Genomic DNA, 17,500 nt, shown 5'->3' with positions numbered 1-17,500 from the left:
GGGTCGAGATAAGGGAGAGAAATTGGGGAATTGGTCCCTATTTCATCTGTCAGCGAGAGAGAGATCACATGATTTTTGGAGGATTGGCTTATTTCCGATTTATTTGCGTTTTTCTCTCATTTTCCTCCTTCGTTTATGGATTTTTGGCACGGTTTGTCATCTTTGGTAATGTAAATATTATGAAAGATGGAGTTTTTCTGCCTGGAATAGCATTTATTTACATTTTTATTCCCATTGTTGACATTTGTTTTGTATTTTTCTCCATGCATTATTAGAAATTCCTTGAATATTTTTGCCCTTTAGTTGGTGTTTGAGACTTTTTTGGGGCTTTGTGATTAGTATTTGACTTTGTAAGTTTTTCTCTCCAAAAGACCTTGTCATTAACATTCTTCAACTAGCAAAGACCTTGAAATTATTTTTATTATTCTTCCTAGTGTGAGCTTGATTTTCCAAACTCGTTATGGTGTGAAGTTTTTTTCTTTTTTCTTTTTGTTCATTATATTTTGAATTATTTGTGATATGTGAGAATATGGGAGCGTATAGGACTTCATGACTGATAAGGTGGTTAACGTGACATATCCCGTGTGTGTTATTTATGACTGGTTTTAGAAACCACACTTGCTTTTGGACATTACTTGTCTCGAAAGATTTTTAGTATTTATGACGTTTTAGTTTATAACCTTTTCAGTGAATCTTTTTTGCAACGTAATTAACAAAATTTGTTTATGCAAAGTTTTACTGATTTTAGTGAAGAGATTTCGTGATGTGGATGTTTTGCCCTGGATAAAGCAGCAGTGAAGTGAATATCTCGCATCTAAGAAATAACCTGCTAGAATATGAAGCACTATTTAGGGTTTGCAGGGGTATAGTGTGAATCAGATACTTTGTCAACAATAGTATGTTTCCATGTTATTGGTATTGTGAGTTGGGCAGCAGAAACATCAGGCAAAGTGGTGTTAGGCTTTGCATGTATTGGTTTTACGTATTTTGCTTTAATTACTCAAGGATTCAGGACATGAGTTTTTTTTTATCTGTGTGTCTTATTTGTTTTTATTTTATCTACACACTTCTGTAAATTTGTTTATGAATATAATCTAACCCACATCCATTTGTCTATATTGCATCCATTCATCCATTCGTGTATGTATATTTTATATTTGTAATATATTTAAATTTGATCATGAGAGAATAGGAGACTGTTAGAAGAATTACTTGTGCATCTTTATTTACTGATACTCAACCTCACTGGGTTATATATAGCTAAAGGGATAATTTTCTGTTGTGACATATATTAGAGGAGAATTGAAAGGGTATTTCTTTTTTTCTATCATCCTTTTGGTAGGAAAAGAAATATAAAGTGATTATGCTATTTTGTTAAAATTTGAAAATTTGTTTTTACACTATCTACCATCTTTTTCAAAGATACCCATTCCATGTGATACTGGCCATACAGAATACAGTGCATTTGTAAATGATGACTTATGCAAGGCAAGGATTAGCCAATAAGTACTAACCAATCTGCAGATTTACATACATATCCAATATTGCCCAGACCTCTGCATTTAGTTCATCAAATAAACTTGCTCCATTTATACTGGGAAAATAGAGCTTGTAGAACACCCTTGTGAATGGACAAAGTCTAGTATTGTCAGATAATTTATTGCCAAAGTGTAGGAGGGGATGATTTGTAGACCTTTGCCGGACTGCAGAGTGTGTTGTGTTGCTAAATGGTGTCCTTTTCAGGATAAATACAGAAAATGATGTTCAGATGAGTAACAGTGAATAAGATGAATTTCAGAGTGCTCTTAGCTTGATTTGTGTCAGTGTCACTATATGTTGAAATCCTTTTTAGTTAATGACAGAAGAAGCCTTGGAACAGAATTTTCCTTCTCTTCACCGACTTGCATTCCTGAATTTGAAAGTTGTGATCTCTGAAATGTCTTGTGTTTATTTGGTGTTTGATTAATTTAGTTATCAAGTATATCATGGGAAAATTTTTGGATTGGAGTGGGAGCTCTCGAATGGAACTGATATTAAATGGATTCACAGATACTTTTATCACAGTCAAGTTTTTATTGTCATGGAATCAGGGCATATTGACTTTTGGTATTAGTGATTATCAAGTATCTTATCTAAAATAAATTGATTGAGAATGTATCTGTATCTTATTATCAGATATGTAAATAAAACAGTGAAGGAAAAGACAAGAAAACACACAAACATGCCGAAAGCCTTTTGCATATTCATTAGTTTTCTTTTCTTTATTTCTTTTTTATGTTCAGTATAAACTCACATCAGATATGTTACACAGTTGTGTCTAGTCTGCTACACAGGCACACGCAAGTATGCACATACTACCCTAGTAATCACATTCATTTGTAAGTTAAATAAATATGACTATGATTATATAAATATAACCTTGGCAGTCACTGTTTCCTCTAAAAGGGGATAGAATACCTATAGTCAGTAAGAGGGAAAAGACCTACTGCTTAGCCGTCTCTGACACCTGTTAACCCATTGAATATGGATGTGTCACTACCATCATGTGGCCCAAAATATGGGCATTAGTCTTACGTGAGCAGACACTGTTAGATGTGTAGCTTGTAGGCTGGGCAAAAATGAACACCAGTGACAAAACTCCATACCTCCCATTTGCTGACACTTGGTGTTTTTCATCATAAATGTTTATTTATCTAAATCAAATTCCAGTGTCTATATCTGTCATTTGATTTACTTTATCCAGATGGTAATAGACTGTTTTCCTTGCACAGAGTCCAATCATCTATCTAGGTACAATAGTAATAACAATATGTAACATTTTGTTATTTGTGTCCTTTTTTTTGTATTGATGACAAGAATAGTAGGGTCCTGAGCATGGAAATAACCTCCTCATTGGAGCCAGCATGCCTCCAGTCATGGCTTACGGACATTACATTCAACACTTATTTATCAATGGAAATAATGCAAAAGCCCCATCCCAAACAGCAAATGTCTATTCACCCTCCTTGAGGTTTGTGCACTCGTGAGCCAAAACGCTAACAATGGCAAGTTCGTGTCACCGTGGCCCACAGCCAAATTTTCCCCTGGACATGATAGGCATGTCATCCAGATTATAGGAGTTATAACATTGGGCAAATTTTTGTGTACTTTGTATAATTTACAATATATTCTATACACATATCAATTATTTCCCAACACAGGAGCATATAATTTTCAATATGTACGTGTTTTTGTAAAGAACAGTTATGTCACACACAGACATTTCCCAGACGTATCTCTAATAGAATTAATGTTGCTCTGTTCCGCTTAATCATTTAAGAAACTTTGAAGACTAGATTTTCATTGTTCATGAAAAAACAATCCAGATTTTCAGTAAACAGAGCTTAGGTTTGGCTCCCCTTATTTCTTATATAATGTGCCTAGGCCATCATAAAACTGCTTCACTTAGTAAAGCAGTAAATTTATTGTAAAAGAGTTTTAGCAATTTCAGACATATGAAAGTATGATTATGAAGTGTTCATTGATGAGAAAGAATACTAGAAGGTGATTTGGAGTATTTTAGAGTCTGACCTTTCAGAATGCACGTCTATAAAGCAGAAAATAGGCAATGTGAGCTTCCTCATATAGGGTGTACTGAGGATCAGAAAGAGGAATGTACAGTATGAAGCAGACCTTAGCATCTTTCCTCAGTATTTTTTCTTTTCTTTTCTTTACTGAGAAGCGTTGGGTAATTGATGTGTGTATTTAACATTTCCATAGAAGATAAACCATTTGTTTGTTCATTTTGATAATGAGGTTACATCACCATTTTAGTTATGTTTTTCTTATATCATCTATATATTTTTAATTTTGTTATTTGCTCGTTTATTTTTTTTATTTGATTTATATCTAAAGAATTATTATTGAGGAAATATATAATTGAGCTCAGGGCATTTCTATACCTTGTTCACTATTGTTTTACTAAATCCCCCTTAGAACATGAGCTTTCATTACCAGTTACATACACTCCATAATTGCCATAGATACATACTTTTGAAAGGGATTTTGATGCCGCAACAAAGTCCGTCCAATATTTATCAATATTTTTGTGTGGTTGGAAGCAGTAGAGTAACCTGATTTGTTGTTGTTAGCAGTTGACCCAGTATGATAAGATGTTGATCCTTCCAGTGACCGTGAATAGTCTCAGAAAACAAAAACAATCATCTTTTGCAGAATTCCAGTGGATGATCAAGTTATATTTGATTTTTTTTTTTTTTTGTTCTAAGCTCTTCAGCCAATTTTTAAGTGTTATAAAACACTAAAAGCTCAATGTCATCCCGTTAAGAGAAATAGATATATATCTGTTATACAGTTATATATATTACTTGACTTTTATACATTCTGACAAGTTCTACTTTGACAGGTCCGTGATTTGATTAACAGTCAATTGCTAGCATGGTCTGGCAAGTCGATTAACCACTTGCCACCGAGGATGGCATGTGCGCACATGTCATGCCCACTGTGTGTTTAATTTAGTAATTGTTTTTACATATAGATGGCTCTACAAGTACTAAGTCACCAATGAGTCAATTACGAGAACTACTGGTCTCACCTGTTTACCCTTTTCCTTGATTTTGAATGATATTTTATAGTATCTAATACTGCTGTTCATATTGTCAATAACTATATAGTAATTATAATGTTTATAAAAATAATAATAGTATCAATATTGATAGCATTAGTAAAAAACGATTTTTCATGCTATTTCAAGGAAAGAGGTGGTCACAAGATCTACTATTTGACTTCTTTGTGGCTAAGCACTGGCAGAGCCATCTATGTGCCGAAGCATTTAACAAAATATAAAAGTGAACGAAACTTTTTCGCATCGGCATTGGGTTAACCTTTTGAATACAGTTGTATCACAGCAATCACATGGCTGAATTATGGGCATTAGGTGAAGTAAGTGGCTGCTCTCCTAGGTGTGCAGTTCATGGGTGTGGTGCATGTGAAAACATATGTGCGGTGACAAAATTCTATGCCTCCCCTTTAGAAATTTATTTTGTATAAACCTTTCTCATTTGCCATTTTACAATGTCCATATTTGTCTTTTGATTTGCTTTATCCAGATGATAATGGTCTGTTTTCCTTGCACAAACTCCACATCATATCGCTGTGCAATAAATAACTGAGTCGAAAAAAAGAAAAATTAACATTTTGTCATTTGTGTCATATATCTTCTTTTTTTGTAATCAATTTTCATTAATACAACCTCACAGCAGCCAACAATACAATGCTGAGCATAGAAACGGCATCCTCTCTGGAGCCTGCACTCTTCCAACCTTGGTTTACACACATTACGATCCACACTTATCGATGGGAATATTACAAAGGCCTTGTTCCAAAATCCATAATGAGTCTAATCACCCTCTAAGATATTTGTTCATTCATGGTGAGTCTTTTCCTTCACTCTGGCCTTCTCTCATGATGGCTATTTTGTGTCACCTTGCCCACGGCCATTTTTTTCCATGATAGTATGTTCATGTCACCCAGCCCTTAAACCTAATTTTTTTTGTGGTGTAATGGTTTGATAGTCTCTACTAGAGGTATGGAGGCCTGTGATACTCAATGTTTGGGTGTGATACATAGCCCAGAGGCAGAAGCATGGATGTCAAGTGAATATTATCCTTAAGAGATGAAATTTACTTCTTATTGAATAATTACCCAAAATAGGAGTTTTGTTTTTTAATGTCATGGTTTACAGAATGGGATTAAAATATTTATGCAGAGTACGAGTTCTTTTACTTAGTAATAGGGTTTTCAAACCTGTGTTAAACTGCTTTCCCAAAACATGGTTTATGTTACAAAACATTATGGTCTTCAATATGCTCATATCACTACCACAATTAAACTTTTTACAAACCTTTACTTTTGTTCCGATTCCAGTTCCCATAATGGACGGGAGACTGCCAGGGCGCCCCAGCACAATCTCAGGACGCCAGAGAGACCGGCCCAGAATTGAACTGCCTTTGGTATTCGAACCCAGACAACAGCAGTCAGACCCCTCAGAATTAGATGCACATGTCAAAGAAATCACAAGAAAAAATGGGAATTTAATAATAGAAAGCAAGGTGGGTTATCTTCTCTTTCTTCCTTTTTCTTCCTTTTTTTATCTTTTTTTTTTTTTCTTGCTTCTTTCTTTTCTTCTACTTTCTCATACTTTCTCTTCCTTTCTTTCTTTCTTTCTTTCTTTTTCTTCATATTCTTTTCATTAATTTCCTTTCTCCTCATATTCCTCCTCCTCCTCCTCCTCCTCCTCCCCATCTCCTCTCCCTCCACCTCCTCTCCCTCCACCTCCTCTCCCTCCACCTCTTCTCCCTCCTCCTCTTCCTCCTCTTTGTCATCTTCCTCCTATCATTAGAAATAGGGAGTAAATGAGTGTACATGTTAGTGAAGTGTAATTGTAATTTCATCTTATAAATTCATGATTAACTGATTGTGAGATGTGTTTAAAGCATTTAATTAATTAACAAATGTAGCGCTATTACCTTTTTCAGAGCCTTTTGAATGTTTTTGGTTTTCTAATGATTTTTTTATTATTTTCATTTCAGAGTTATAATAGTACCATAGAAGATATGGAGTACATATCAGAATTAGGTAATGGCACATCAGGCAATGTTGTCAAAATGCTACACAAATCTTCAAAGAAAGTTATCGCCGTTAAGGTATGTTTGTCCAATTGTTTGATTGCTGTATTGCCTACAGGAAACGTTTTTGATTTATTGTTATATTTCATTTGTTTTTAAATAACTGTCAACTTATTAGTAATTTTTCTTTTCCTCTTTGTATATTTATTTGTGATTTTTTCATGATTGATTCTTGATTAATTAAATCTTTATTAACTGTTAATTGAAGATTTTTTTTTTCTTTTTCTATTTATTTATTTATTATTATTTTTTTTTTTTTATGTTTGATATTTGTGGTAGATCTAAATAACTGTTAGCTTAATCATAATATTTCTTTTCCTCTTTCTCTACTCCTTAGCAAATGCGACGGTCGGGTAACCTAGAAGAGACCAAGCGAGTCTTCTTTGACTTGGAGGTTGTATTAAAATCCCATGACTGCCCCTACATAGTACAGTGTCTAGGATGCTTTGTCACGGATTCAGACGTCTGGATCTGTATGGAGCTCATGGCCACCTGTCTGGACAAGCTCACCAAGCGTTACAAGCGGCCGATACCTGAGCCTATCCTCGGCAAAATTTCTGTTGCTGTGAGTACCTTGAGGGTCAAGTCCTCGGTGTTGTTTATTCACTCTTGTCAGTTAGCCAGCTTGTTTAAAGATTATGAAAGGCTTGACTCAGGAGTATTCATGCATATGGAGATTTACATACATATGAATGAATGCATATTCATTAGTATGCTTATGCATTTCTATTAGAAGAGTAAATAGGTAATTGCATATCCATCAGATTGATAGGTAGATATGCGCATATTTCTTTGTATAAACATGCCTTATTTATAAAAATTTATTTGGTCGGGCTTCTTCCAATTTTGATAAATCAGCCAAATATAGTTATTTTTGTTATTGTTTTTTTTTAGCTTATTAATCTACATTGTCTTTTTACCTCCAGACCCTAAAGGCTCTCCACTACCTTAAGGAATCCCACGGTGTCATCCATCGTGACGTCAAGCCTTCAAACATCCTTCTAGATGAACGTGGTAACATTAAACTTTGTGACTTCGGGATCTCAGGGAGACTAGTCGATTCTAAGGCTAAGACTCGTAGTGCTGGTTGCGCAGCATACATGGCGGTGAGTAGTTTGTTCAGGGTTGTGTATGAGAATAATGTGATAAATACATTTTTATGATTTTGCCTCAATTTTGAGTAGGGTACTGGTTTTGTAATTTGAAATCTTAATGTGTTCATGCCATGATAACTTCCAAGTATCACACCCAATTGAGCCTGTTCTAAGTTGTGCTCTTTCTTTTATTTAATAACTTAACTTTTGTTTAGGCTCTTTTAGTAGTTCCTTATAGTTAGCATATACGTCTTACCCAAGAATTTTGGTTTGATGATATCATTCTTCTCTTGCAGCCAGAACGGATAGACCCGCCAGACCCTGCAAGGCCGGATTATGATATTCGTGCTGATGTTTGGAGTTTGGGCATCACTCTAGTAGAGCTTGCTACAGGGCAGTTTCCATATAAAGATTGTCGCAATGACTTTGAGGTTTGTGTCTTCATTTTTGGTTGTTGGTTCTCGTTCTTTTCCCTTCTTTTTCTCTCTTCTCTTTCTTTGTCACTTTTTTCTTTCAGTTTCTCTTTTCACTCCCACTTTCTTCCTTGTCGCTTTTCTCTTTTTTTATATATCTTATGACTTTCTTTTAGTTCACTTTTGCTGTTCTTTCATATTATCTATTCTCTTTTACTGTCTCACTTCTGTCACTTTCTCTCTTTTCTTTCACTTGCTTTCATTTATTTCATCTTCTCTTTTCTTTTTCGTTTTCTCGCCTCCTTTCTCCCTTTCCCTCCTTCCAACTCGACATTCTTTCTTTCTTTCTTTCTTTTTTCTATTGCTTTTGTTAGATTTATATGAATAAGACTGTGATATTATACAGGTCATGGCTTTTGTGATTGTAATTTTGTAATCCTGTACCCTGCAGGTGCTGACCAAGGTTCTACAAGACGATCCACCATCTCTTCCCAAAGATGGAAACTTTAGTCCTGAATTCTGTGAATTTGTTAAAGATTGGTGAGTTCAGATCTCATTATTTTTGTCTTGTATTTAGTTAATGGGTTTTTAGACTTTTTTTCATCATAGAGCAGGTCCTCCCAGTTGACTCATTATTTTGTTTTGTTTTTTTAGTTACTGGGTTTGTTTGTTAGTTGTTGATATGGTGTAGGTTTATGGTAAAATACTTGTTATGCAGTCACTATGCTTCCTTAGTTTGCACTAGACTAGAGACCCCCCCCCCCAGCTGACTTTGTGTGAACACTAATTTATTTGGTAGGGTCAGAATCTGGGTGGGAAGACATTGGCTTCCATACAGAATCATTCCTTAGCTTAGTCAGCTTCATGTACATGTTCCTCTACTTACAGATAGGTAAGGGACTGACTTTGACTTTTCTGTTTCTCTTGTGATGGTAAGAGTTTGTTAAAACATAGTCATAAGCAAGATGTTTAGGGCTTTGTTCTTCATTAGGGAACGATTCTTAGTTCACAAATAAGATATGATGAATACAATTATTATACCTCTCGGTGGATGCTTTAGATGGCTTTAGATGCATGTCATTAAAAGTTCTGTATAGGATTTGATGATAATGTTTTTGTTTTCCTTTATGGATTTCATGTGGTTGGTTTAATTTGATTGCGTTGCAGAAATATTTTTTATATAGTTTTCATCAGCGATGGAATCAGAATTAATTATCAACATATCTGGAAGTGTGTAAGTTGTACACTCAATTCATTCCTTTTTATTCCATTTCTTACAGCCTTATTAAGGAATATCGCCAACGCCCAAAGTACAAGAAACTACTTGACTATCCATTTATCAAGAAATATGAAAGTATGAAAGTGGATGTCTCAGCTTGGTTTAAAGGTCTGTTATGAAAGGGAAAGTATGCTGTTGTAGTAATAGTAATGGTAGTAATTCCAACCTAGATTTATTAATGTGTTTACTATTTCTTTATATAATTGCAGTCAAATAAATCAAGCTAGTTTTAGGTTGTGAGGTTGTGATATTGAATTATAAGCTTGAAGTAAATGATTACTTTAATTTTCTATTTCCCTCCTTTTTCTCTTTTTTCTAATCATAATATATCAAATGGAAATTACTATCTCTTCCACATTGCAGAAGTGTGCCGCCAGACAGAAGACAAGGTTCGGAGCTCCCCTCAGAGAGTAAGTATATTTTCCTCTCCTTTACTCCCCCGAGCCTCGCGCTCCAGCAGTCGACCCCCAAGTGCCCCCAGTAGTAGTGGGGGCGGGGGTGGGGGTGGAGGGGGTGGTGGGGGAACTGACTCCGCACCCCCACCACCACCACCTGTTGCGCCCAGAAGACGGAGTCGCACTCCTGAAGCGCACAGCCACGACCGCGTTAACCATATCCCTCTGCAACCTCAGTTACAACAATTGCAACATGATCAGCAACAACAACAGCTACAGCATCAACAACAGCAACAGGAACAACATCAAAAGCATGAGCAGCCTCCTGTGCAGCAGCTCCACTCGCCCCAAAAACAGCAGTCACCAAAGCAGAAGCAGCCCTCACCACACAAACACCACCGGGAACAGAATGGTGACAGCATCAATAGCCCCAGGAGAAGTGGTGGCAGTAACAGCAGCAGCAGCAGCAACAGCAGCAGTAGAAGCAGCAGCAGCAGCAATGGCAGCAGCAGTAGCAACTGCAGTAGCATCAGCAGCAGCAGCAATGGTGGCAACGGTGTGGTTAGTCGGTCACCGCTTCCAGCCTCTCCCAATCTGACCCGCGCCGTATCTGCTTCGCCATCTCGTTCTGGGCCCCCCCTGTCACCTGCCCCCTCTAGGGCATACTCAGCCTCCCCCCTCCAGAGATCTGTTCCCCCTTCTGCTGTCCCCCCGCACTCGTACCCAGGAGTGAATCACATGGGTCCTTTTTCCCATCCTGCATCATCAGCTCATCATCATCATCATCAGTATGCTGTCCCATTGCCCACACAAACATTTTCTCCATTAAATTATTCCCCAAAGCCTTACTCACAGGCTTATAGCCAGTATTCAAATCCATACACCCAAGTGTTACCTCCTCGTTCAAGTCATAGTAGTTTTTATAATAACGTGTCCAGTAGTGGTCGGGACATCCACAGTAGTAGTAGCAGTAGTGATCATTCATCAAGCTCAGGAAGCAGCAGTACAACTACCACGTCTGGTGGCGTGATGGGAACGAGCGGGTCTGTGCGGGAGATGGCCAGCAGCTGGCCCACACCCAGTCACATGCCCAATCTTAGTACAGGCCAACGGGAGGCCTGGGGAGGCACTGGCAGTAGTCAAGGGGTGCCTGCCACCACCACCTCGGTCACTCACACTCCCCCCATGCACAGGAAAACTCCTGAGCCAGTAAGGTAGGTCTCTCTTTTTTTTCTTCCTCTTTCTTTGGCTGAACCCTGATGCTATGGAATCTCATATACAAAGACTATCTGATAAAGATTAACTACTGAGATTTGAAATCTACTGCCAAATTGAATTCAGTCTCATGCTTGGCTCCTGTCATCTACTAGCAACAATGTAAACTGCTATCTAGAGTATGATGATATGATTATGGGTGCATGCATTCATTAACAAAGTTATTAAAATGGATTGTAATGATAATGACCTGTAAAGATGAATTAATACCAGTAATTACACACACAACCAGATAACCAGGGAAAGAACCTTAAAAGTTGCCAACAGTGGCCGTGTATACGAGATGCATAACAGCCATGGCTTCTGTATTGGTTTTAGTAAAGAGGAAGAATGAATCTGATGGCCTGATCCTCCTCCAAGTAGGGGCAGAAGTCTATGGGTTCTTTATTCTTACTAACTCAATTTTTTGTGCTTGGGGAAAAAAAAACTTGTGGCATCATTGGGAGAGCTCATTGTGGTCTTCCAAGGTCTTTTGAGTGGAATTCTTCTGGCCTTAATTAACAGCTCCTCAATAATGATTATTAACCATTTACAAAAAGAAGTTTGTTCAAGGCTTGTTTTTGATGTGAGTTTTGCTTCCCTTCTTCTAATTGTCTATGTTCTTGGTCTTTCCTCTCCTCCTCTGCCTTTTCTCTTTTCTTGTTCAGTGACTTTTGCTCTAGAAATTTCTGTCTTTGCCATCCTCCTCCCCAGCTATACTGCTTTTACTTTCCCCTTCCCCTATCCATTCCTTTCCTTTACCACATCCCCCTTTTTCCCCCCTCCCTCTTTTCTCTTTCCTCCTTTCATCCTTCTCTCTTCTCCCTTTTCTCTTTCCCCCTTTCATCCTTCCCTCTTCTCCCTTTTCTCTTTTCCCCTTCCCCCTTTCCCAACCCTCTTCCCTTTGCCCCCTTACCCCCCTTTTCCTTTTACCCTTTTCTCTTTCCCATTCCCTCTCCCCTCCATCCCTTTCTCTTTCTCTCATCCCTCCTACTTTTCCTATTACTCCTCTCTCTATCTGTATCTACTTGTTTTCACTCTTCCTTACTCTATCTCCCTCTCTTGCTTTCTCACATGTTATATTTGTTTTTGGTAAAATTGAAAACCAACCTTTGCTCTAATTCTCAGTAACGAAGAGCCTTGAACAGCTTCTCATTGCCTTGCATATTAAGATGTATTTTGCACCCTGTTGAGAAATTTATCAGTATTTCTTTGTTATTCTTAGAAAGTAATTTCTTTTTGATGGGGGGTAGGGGGGCATCCCTGAAAAGAAACGCCCCTCAGGGATGCCTCGTGGGGTAACGGAGGTACCCATTTACGACCAGAATTACCTGGGTGTGTGCAGTGCTTGAAATCCTCCAGCCAGCCAGCCAGTTACTCACTCACTCACTCTTGTTATCTTAGCTGTGTGAGGCAAGGGGGCAGGGGTGCTGTGAGGTACTTGACTAACTATCCCTCCTTATCTTTTTTTCTCTGAGGCTGTGATCCAGAGGCACTGCCACTTCATCTTTTCACATTGTGTTGGGAAGGTACATCCAAAAATGTTTTTTCAATGGTTTTAGAATATTTTATTGAGGATGAAGAACTAGATGTTTAAACAATCAAGAAGGAATTTCTTGAACAGAGATATTAGATTATGACTCAGACAACACAAAGTGCATAAATATGTATATACACTCTTTTTTTCCTCTTTTTCTTCTCCCAGACTGAAGCTAATTCTTGAAGTGGCAGTGCTTTCTGAAAGTGTGTTAAGAACCAAGGTTTACTAACATTGTAGGGCATAGCACTGAATATTTGAGAATGAGGTGGTGCATGAGAAGTGGGGAACTTTTGAGTAGATAATTCTCTCTCCATTATTATATATTTATACATATATGCCCAGATTCTTCCCTCCCCCTCCCCATCCCCCCCTCCTGCTTTCAATATTAAAAATGCAGGAACATCTTAATAATTTTGGATGAGTTTTTGTTTTTTATTGTGTTTTTTTTTTTTGCTCCCATCAAACAATCAGATGTTTTTCTAATGGAGGGGGTTGATTCATACTAGTAATTTCTGGAATGTTATCTTTCACATCCCTCCCCTTTTCCCCTGTAAATAATATTTTTTCCCTTTCTTTTTTATAAGCACTTGCCTAATCAGCTGTGTGGCTACATACTTTCATGCAAGAAGAATCCTTTCAGTAACAAACAATTGTCCGTAACATAAAGTGAATGAATAAATAAGTAGATTTTAAAAATGAGGAACAAGGACCTTCAATGTAACCCTCAATATACCAGAGACCTAAGGGGAAATAACTCTATATCAGGTCGTAGGGTGCGGTACCAGCCTTACCTTATACTGGGGTTTTGTCCTCTCTGTTTCCTTAGATTTGTTTTCATTCATTTTTTTAGGTTTATTGTTATTCTGAAATATGCCAGGAAGTTCTTTTTCTTTTGTTCTCTTTTTCTTCTAATTTATTATTTAGTTGCATCATTGCATGAGATTGGAAGTGATTGCATGAATTTTACATTTTTAACACGAGTGTCTAGTTGTTAATTTCCTTTTCTTTTCTTAAAATCTCTTTCATTACTGTTATCCCTAGCGTGATTGGGTGAGTGTTAGAACCTTGTGTTAATGAATATGTTCTCATAAACTAACAGTATTTATAATGCATCATACTAATGATATACTTTAAGAGACAAAGTATATCCATTCTGCATCATACTAATATTTCACCATTACAACTAAAGTATTTACCTTTGATTGTATTAAGTTTTGAATTCATTATTACAGTTTAGTTAAGTAATATTTCAGGTGACAATAATTGATTCATAAAAAATAAAAAAAAATTATTCTTATTTTCTATAATTTATATATTATTAGTCTGTTACTCTTACATATTTTGATATTATTGTTATCGTTATTATTGTTATTTATTATTTATGGTTATTATTATTAAGGATGTTATTATTGTTTTTGTTTTTGTTTTTGTTTTTTTTTTCCACTTTCCATCTTAATTTTCTTTTAAAGATTCAACTACTTTAAGATTATTGTCACCTTTTAATGTATTTTCTTTTATTTTCTGATTATGTTTTAGTAATGGAATGTCATAGTTACCTAGAAAATACGTGAATAAAAAAGTTAGAGAAAATCTATATGTGTTGTAAACAAACTTTTGTTAAAAATTGATGTAGCAAAAGCCAAAGACAAGGTTCTAACTAAGCACATGGTATCGCGCTGTAGTGTTTTAATCTCTTGCTCTCGGTGCTTTCTGGGGCCAGTGAGCAGATGCTGATGCTTGCACAGATGGTTAAATCACTGTTTTATTTTTATTTATTTTTTATTTTTTTTATGTTTTTATTTTGATTTGATGATCTAAATGATCTCTGTTCTGCCTGTTCTGATTCTTTTTCTATTTTCTTTTTCTTTTTTTTTCTTTTTTTCTTTTTTGGTGAGAGGAACAATGTCTTTATGCTGTCTTTTTTTATTTTACAAATGTTTTGGGGTGGATGTGTATTCTGTCCACAAGATGTTCAGATCCAAACCCTTGTAAGATAGGAAAAGCATATTGTATTGCCCTCATGTTGATGTGTATTTAGTCTCTTCTGTAAAGATGTGTATTGGAAGAAGGGAATGAAAAAAGTTTCCAATTTCGGAGTTGAACTTTCCTGTGATATTTTGAGAGTATGTTTGGCATTTCATCTCAAGAGTGGACTTTGAAACTTTTTTCATTCTCACAGTATGTATTATTATGTGATTGGTATATAAATGATATGAAGTTAATGCTGTAGCTGTGTAAAATGGGAGATTTGAAAGTCAATAACATTTTGATGCCTGTTGATAACGCAGTTTTTATTATTTACAAATTTGCTTGCTCACAACGTGATTTCTTTATTTTTATTTTTGTGTACGGTTAATAAGCTCTTGTTATAAGCATTGCATTGGTATATTCAAATAGAAAATAATTAACAAAAAATAAATACACCATATTCAAAGATAAGGAAGCAATACAGATGATTTCAGATTGTTTATCACTTTCAGGCTCTCATTTGATTTGCTGTGTCACCATGTATCACTTTCTTTCTTTTTTCTCTACTTTCTCTCTTTCTTTTTTTTTCACTTTTACTTTTATTTGGTAACAGCTTACTTAGAATGCTGTGAATTTTTGCAAGGTTGTTGTTTTTAGTGGAATTTCAAAAGCTTTTTGGGCTAGTCTGCTAGCTTCACCCTATCACTGCTTTCACAATATGTATGTATAAGACCTCTTTTTACAAAGCCACCTTTCGGTACTTGCCTTCAGTGCCACCCCATGCTCTCTCTTTAAGGTTAAATACAAAAGAATAAAGACATGATAATGGGAAGGTAAAGGAAAAAGAACAATACTTGCTATACTGTGTGTGTGCAGGAATTGGAATTAGGTGTAGATGCAAGGGGAAGATGGGCCCTCTCACGCTGTCAGATTGCTTCATGAAGTCTGCATATTGATTGGGGCTTGATGGTTTTTCTGCCTCTTGTTCTTCTTCTTCATCATCTATTTTTCAATCTTTGTTTATTATTATTGTTATTATTATTATGATGACTGTTTTTTTCCCCACTTTCTCATACTTTCTTTTTCTCACATTAGTCTTAGCCTGACTCTGTTAGAAGGGAACTGTTATTGTATCAGTCATCACAAAGTAAAAGATGTGTCTGCTTCTTGGGACATTGATGAAATTACCGTTGCTATAGTTTGTTTAGTTACTTGTTGCGTGGAAACCAAAGTCTCACTCTCAGTTGCTGCAGTACTGGACGAGGACCTGTGCTATAAGGTACACATTAGTCATTGAGTTGTTTTTTGAGGGGTTAAGATTACCTACTGTAGGGCAGTAAAGCTTTTGAGTTTTTGGATACTTTAGGCTATGCGAATAATTTGATGGCTAGGATTTCAGATATGTTTGTGAGGGGAGACTACAATGTCTTTCGTGTATTTTTTCAGTTGACTGATTCAACCCAGTAGAGAAGTTCTTTTTTTGTCTATATATAGTGTGGTTATGTTTGTGCCACCACATGATATGCGATAAACAAATGTCTTTTTTGTGGATTTTCATCTTGGTTTTGTTTTAACTTTTCAAAAGATTAATGAATCAATTCAATCAGATATTATTATTCTGAGTTTTAAAATTGAAGTCCACCAAATCCTTTTTGATGACTGTTTTATTTAATATACCTCAATTTTTTATATTGCATATTTTCGTTTTGTAATTAGCTAGGTGGTGCTTGATGAGTGAGCATTTCTGTGTGGCAACAGGGCAGTGGGGTCAGGTTTTTGCATGGTTGTTTTTTAACTTGACATTAGACCAGGCAAGACAACTTTGTGAGTTAATTAATAGAAGTATGATTTGCAATTAGACTGACTATGATACTTCTATATAGATTTTTTATTTGAATAGATACAATAGCTAAAGTGAAGCATGGTTTTTCTCTATTTCTTTCTTAAGTTTTAGATGATTTTATTTTGTATAAGATTTAGACTCTCCTTTCTCCCCTCTCCCCTCCTTTACTCATTATCAGGAAAATGACTGTTAATGTATAGGGATAAGGCTTCTGGCCTATTTTGGATAATTTACTTATGATTCTTAGTTTTTATGTATAGAGAGGTAAATTAAAAGGCTGATATATATTTTTTTTGCAATTGTTCCGGCACCCTTTCCCTGCTTTCGTCTCGTTATTGTTGTCATTGTTACTGTTGCTCACAGGACAAGTGTCAATATATATATATGAATTCCTCCCCTCCCTCTGCCCAATTTTTCGTAGTGTCCAGTTCCCACTGACTATTATGATTATTATTATGATTATTACCTTTTCTGGGATCACCTCTCCCCTCTCCCTCTCTCTCCTGCACCACTTCCATTTCGTATCATGTTGGGCATTGATGGTGATGCTTGTGGCTCTACGTAGCTGAGATATTCAGTATATCATGCAGTTGCTATTAGTTTATTGTTATTATTATTATTATTGTCGTAGTTCTTTAATGTATTGTGCAAAAAAAAAAATTGATGTCTTTGAAAAAGATATATATATATACCTGTATAAGGAAAATCGTGAAGGTATTTCTCAAGTTATTGGATTAATGACCCAAAAGATCACTTAGAAAATCATTGTATATTATACTTCCTTTGCTCAAGTATCCACCATCACACATGTCTGTCCTTTTGGGGTGTGTGTGTACCTGCGTGTATGTTTGTGTGCGTCCCCCTCCCCCTCGGGCGGATGCGTGCCTGTCATGTTGCATGTGGTGGTGTCGTGTTCTAGGTTCAACCCCGAGCCGTGGGCTCCTCGCGGCCGCTTTGCTCAGCCCGCGCACTCTCACCACTTCCGCTCGCACTCCACTGACCTCTCGACCCGCGGCCTGCCCAGGTACGTA

General features: G+C 36.4%; 1 protein-coding gene across 2 annotated transcripts in view; it reads left to right on the top strand.

Moving 5' to 3' along the window:
* Positions 1–17,500, top strand: part of LOC113818688 (dual specificity mitogen-activated protein kinase kinase hemipterous) — a 42,642-nt gene that overhangs the window by 622 nt on the left and 24,520 nt on the right. The window contains exons 2-10 of one of the 2 annotated variants that reach the window (XM_070141892.1): positions 5,923–6,107; positions 6,588–6,701; positions 7,021–7,248; positions 7,610–7,789; positions 8,074–8,208; positions 8,642–8,730; positions 9,471–9,577; positions 9,833–11,078; positions 17,389–17,493. In XM_070141892.1, the coding sequence (XP_069997993.1) occupies positions 5,923–6,107; positions 6,588–6,701; positions 7,021–7,248; positions 7,610–7,789; positions 8,074–8,208; positions 8,642–8,730; positions 9,471–9,577; positions 9,833–11,078; positions 17,389–17,493 (2,389 nt within the window). The remainder of the gene's footprint in view (positions 1–5,922; positions 6,108–6,587; positions 6,702–7,020; positions 7,249–7,609; positions 7,790–8,073; positions 8,209–8,641; positions 8,731–9,470; positions 9,578–9,832; positions 11,079–17,388; positions 17,494–17,500) is intronic. The other variant, XM_070141893.1, reaches the window with a different exon arrangement.

The sequence above is a fragment of the Penaeus vannamei genome, chromosome 28 (assembly GCF_042767895.1).
Source record: "Penaeus vannamei isolate JL-2024 chromosome 28, ASM4276789v1, whole genome shotgun sequence".
Taxonomy (NCBI): domain Eukaryota; kingdom Metazoa; phylum Arthropoda; class Malacostraca; order Decapoda; family Penaeidae; genus Penaeus; species Penaeus vannamei.
Note: the sequence above shows the minus strand (reverse complement) of the source record. Positions and strands in the feature narration are given on the sequence as shown.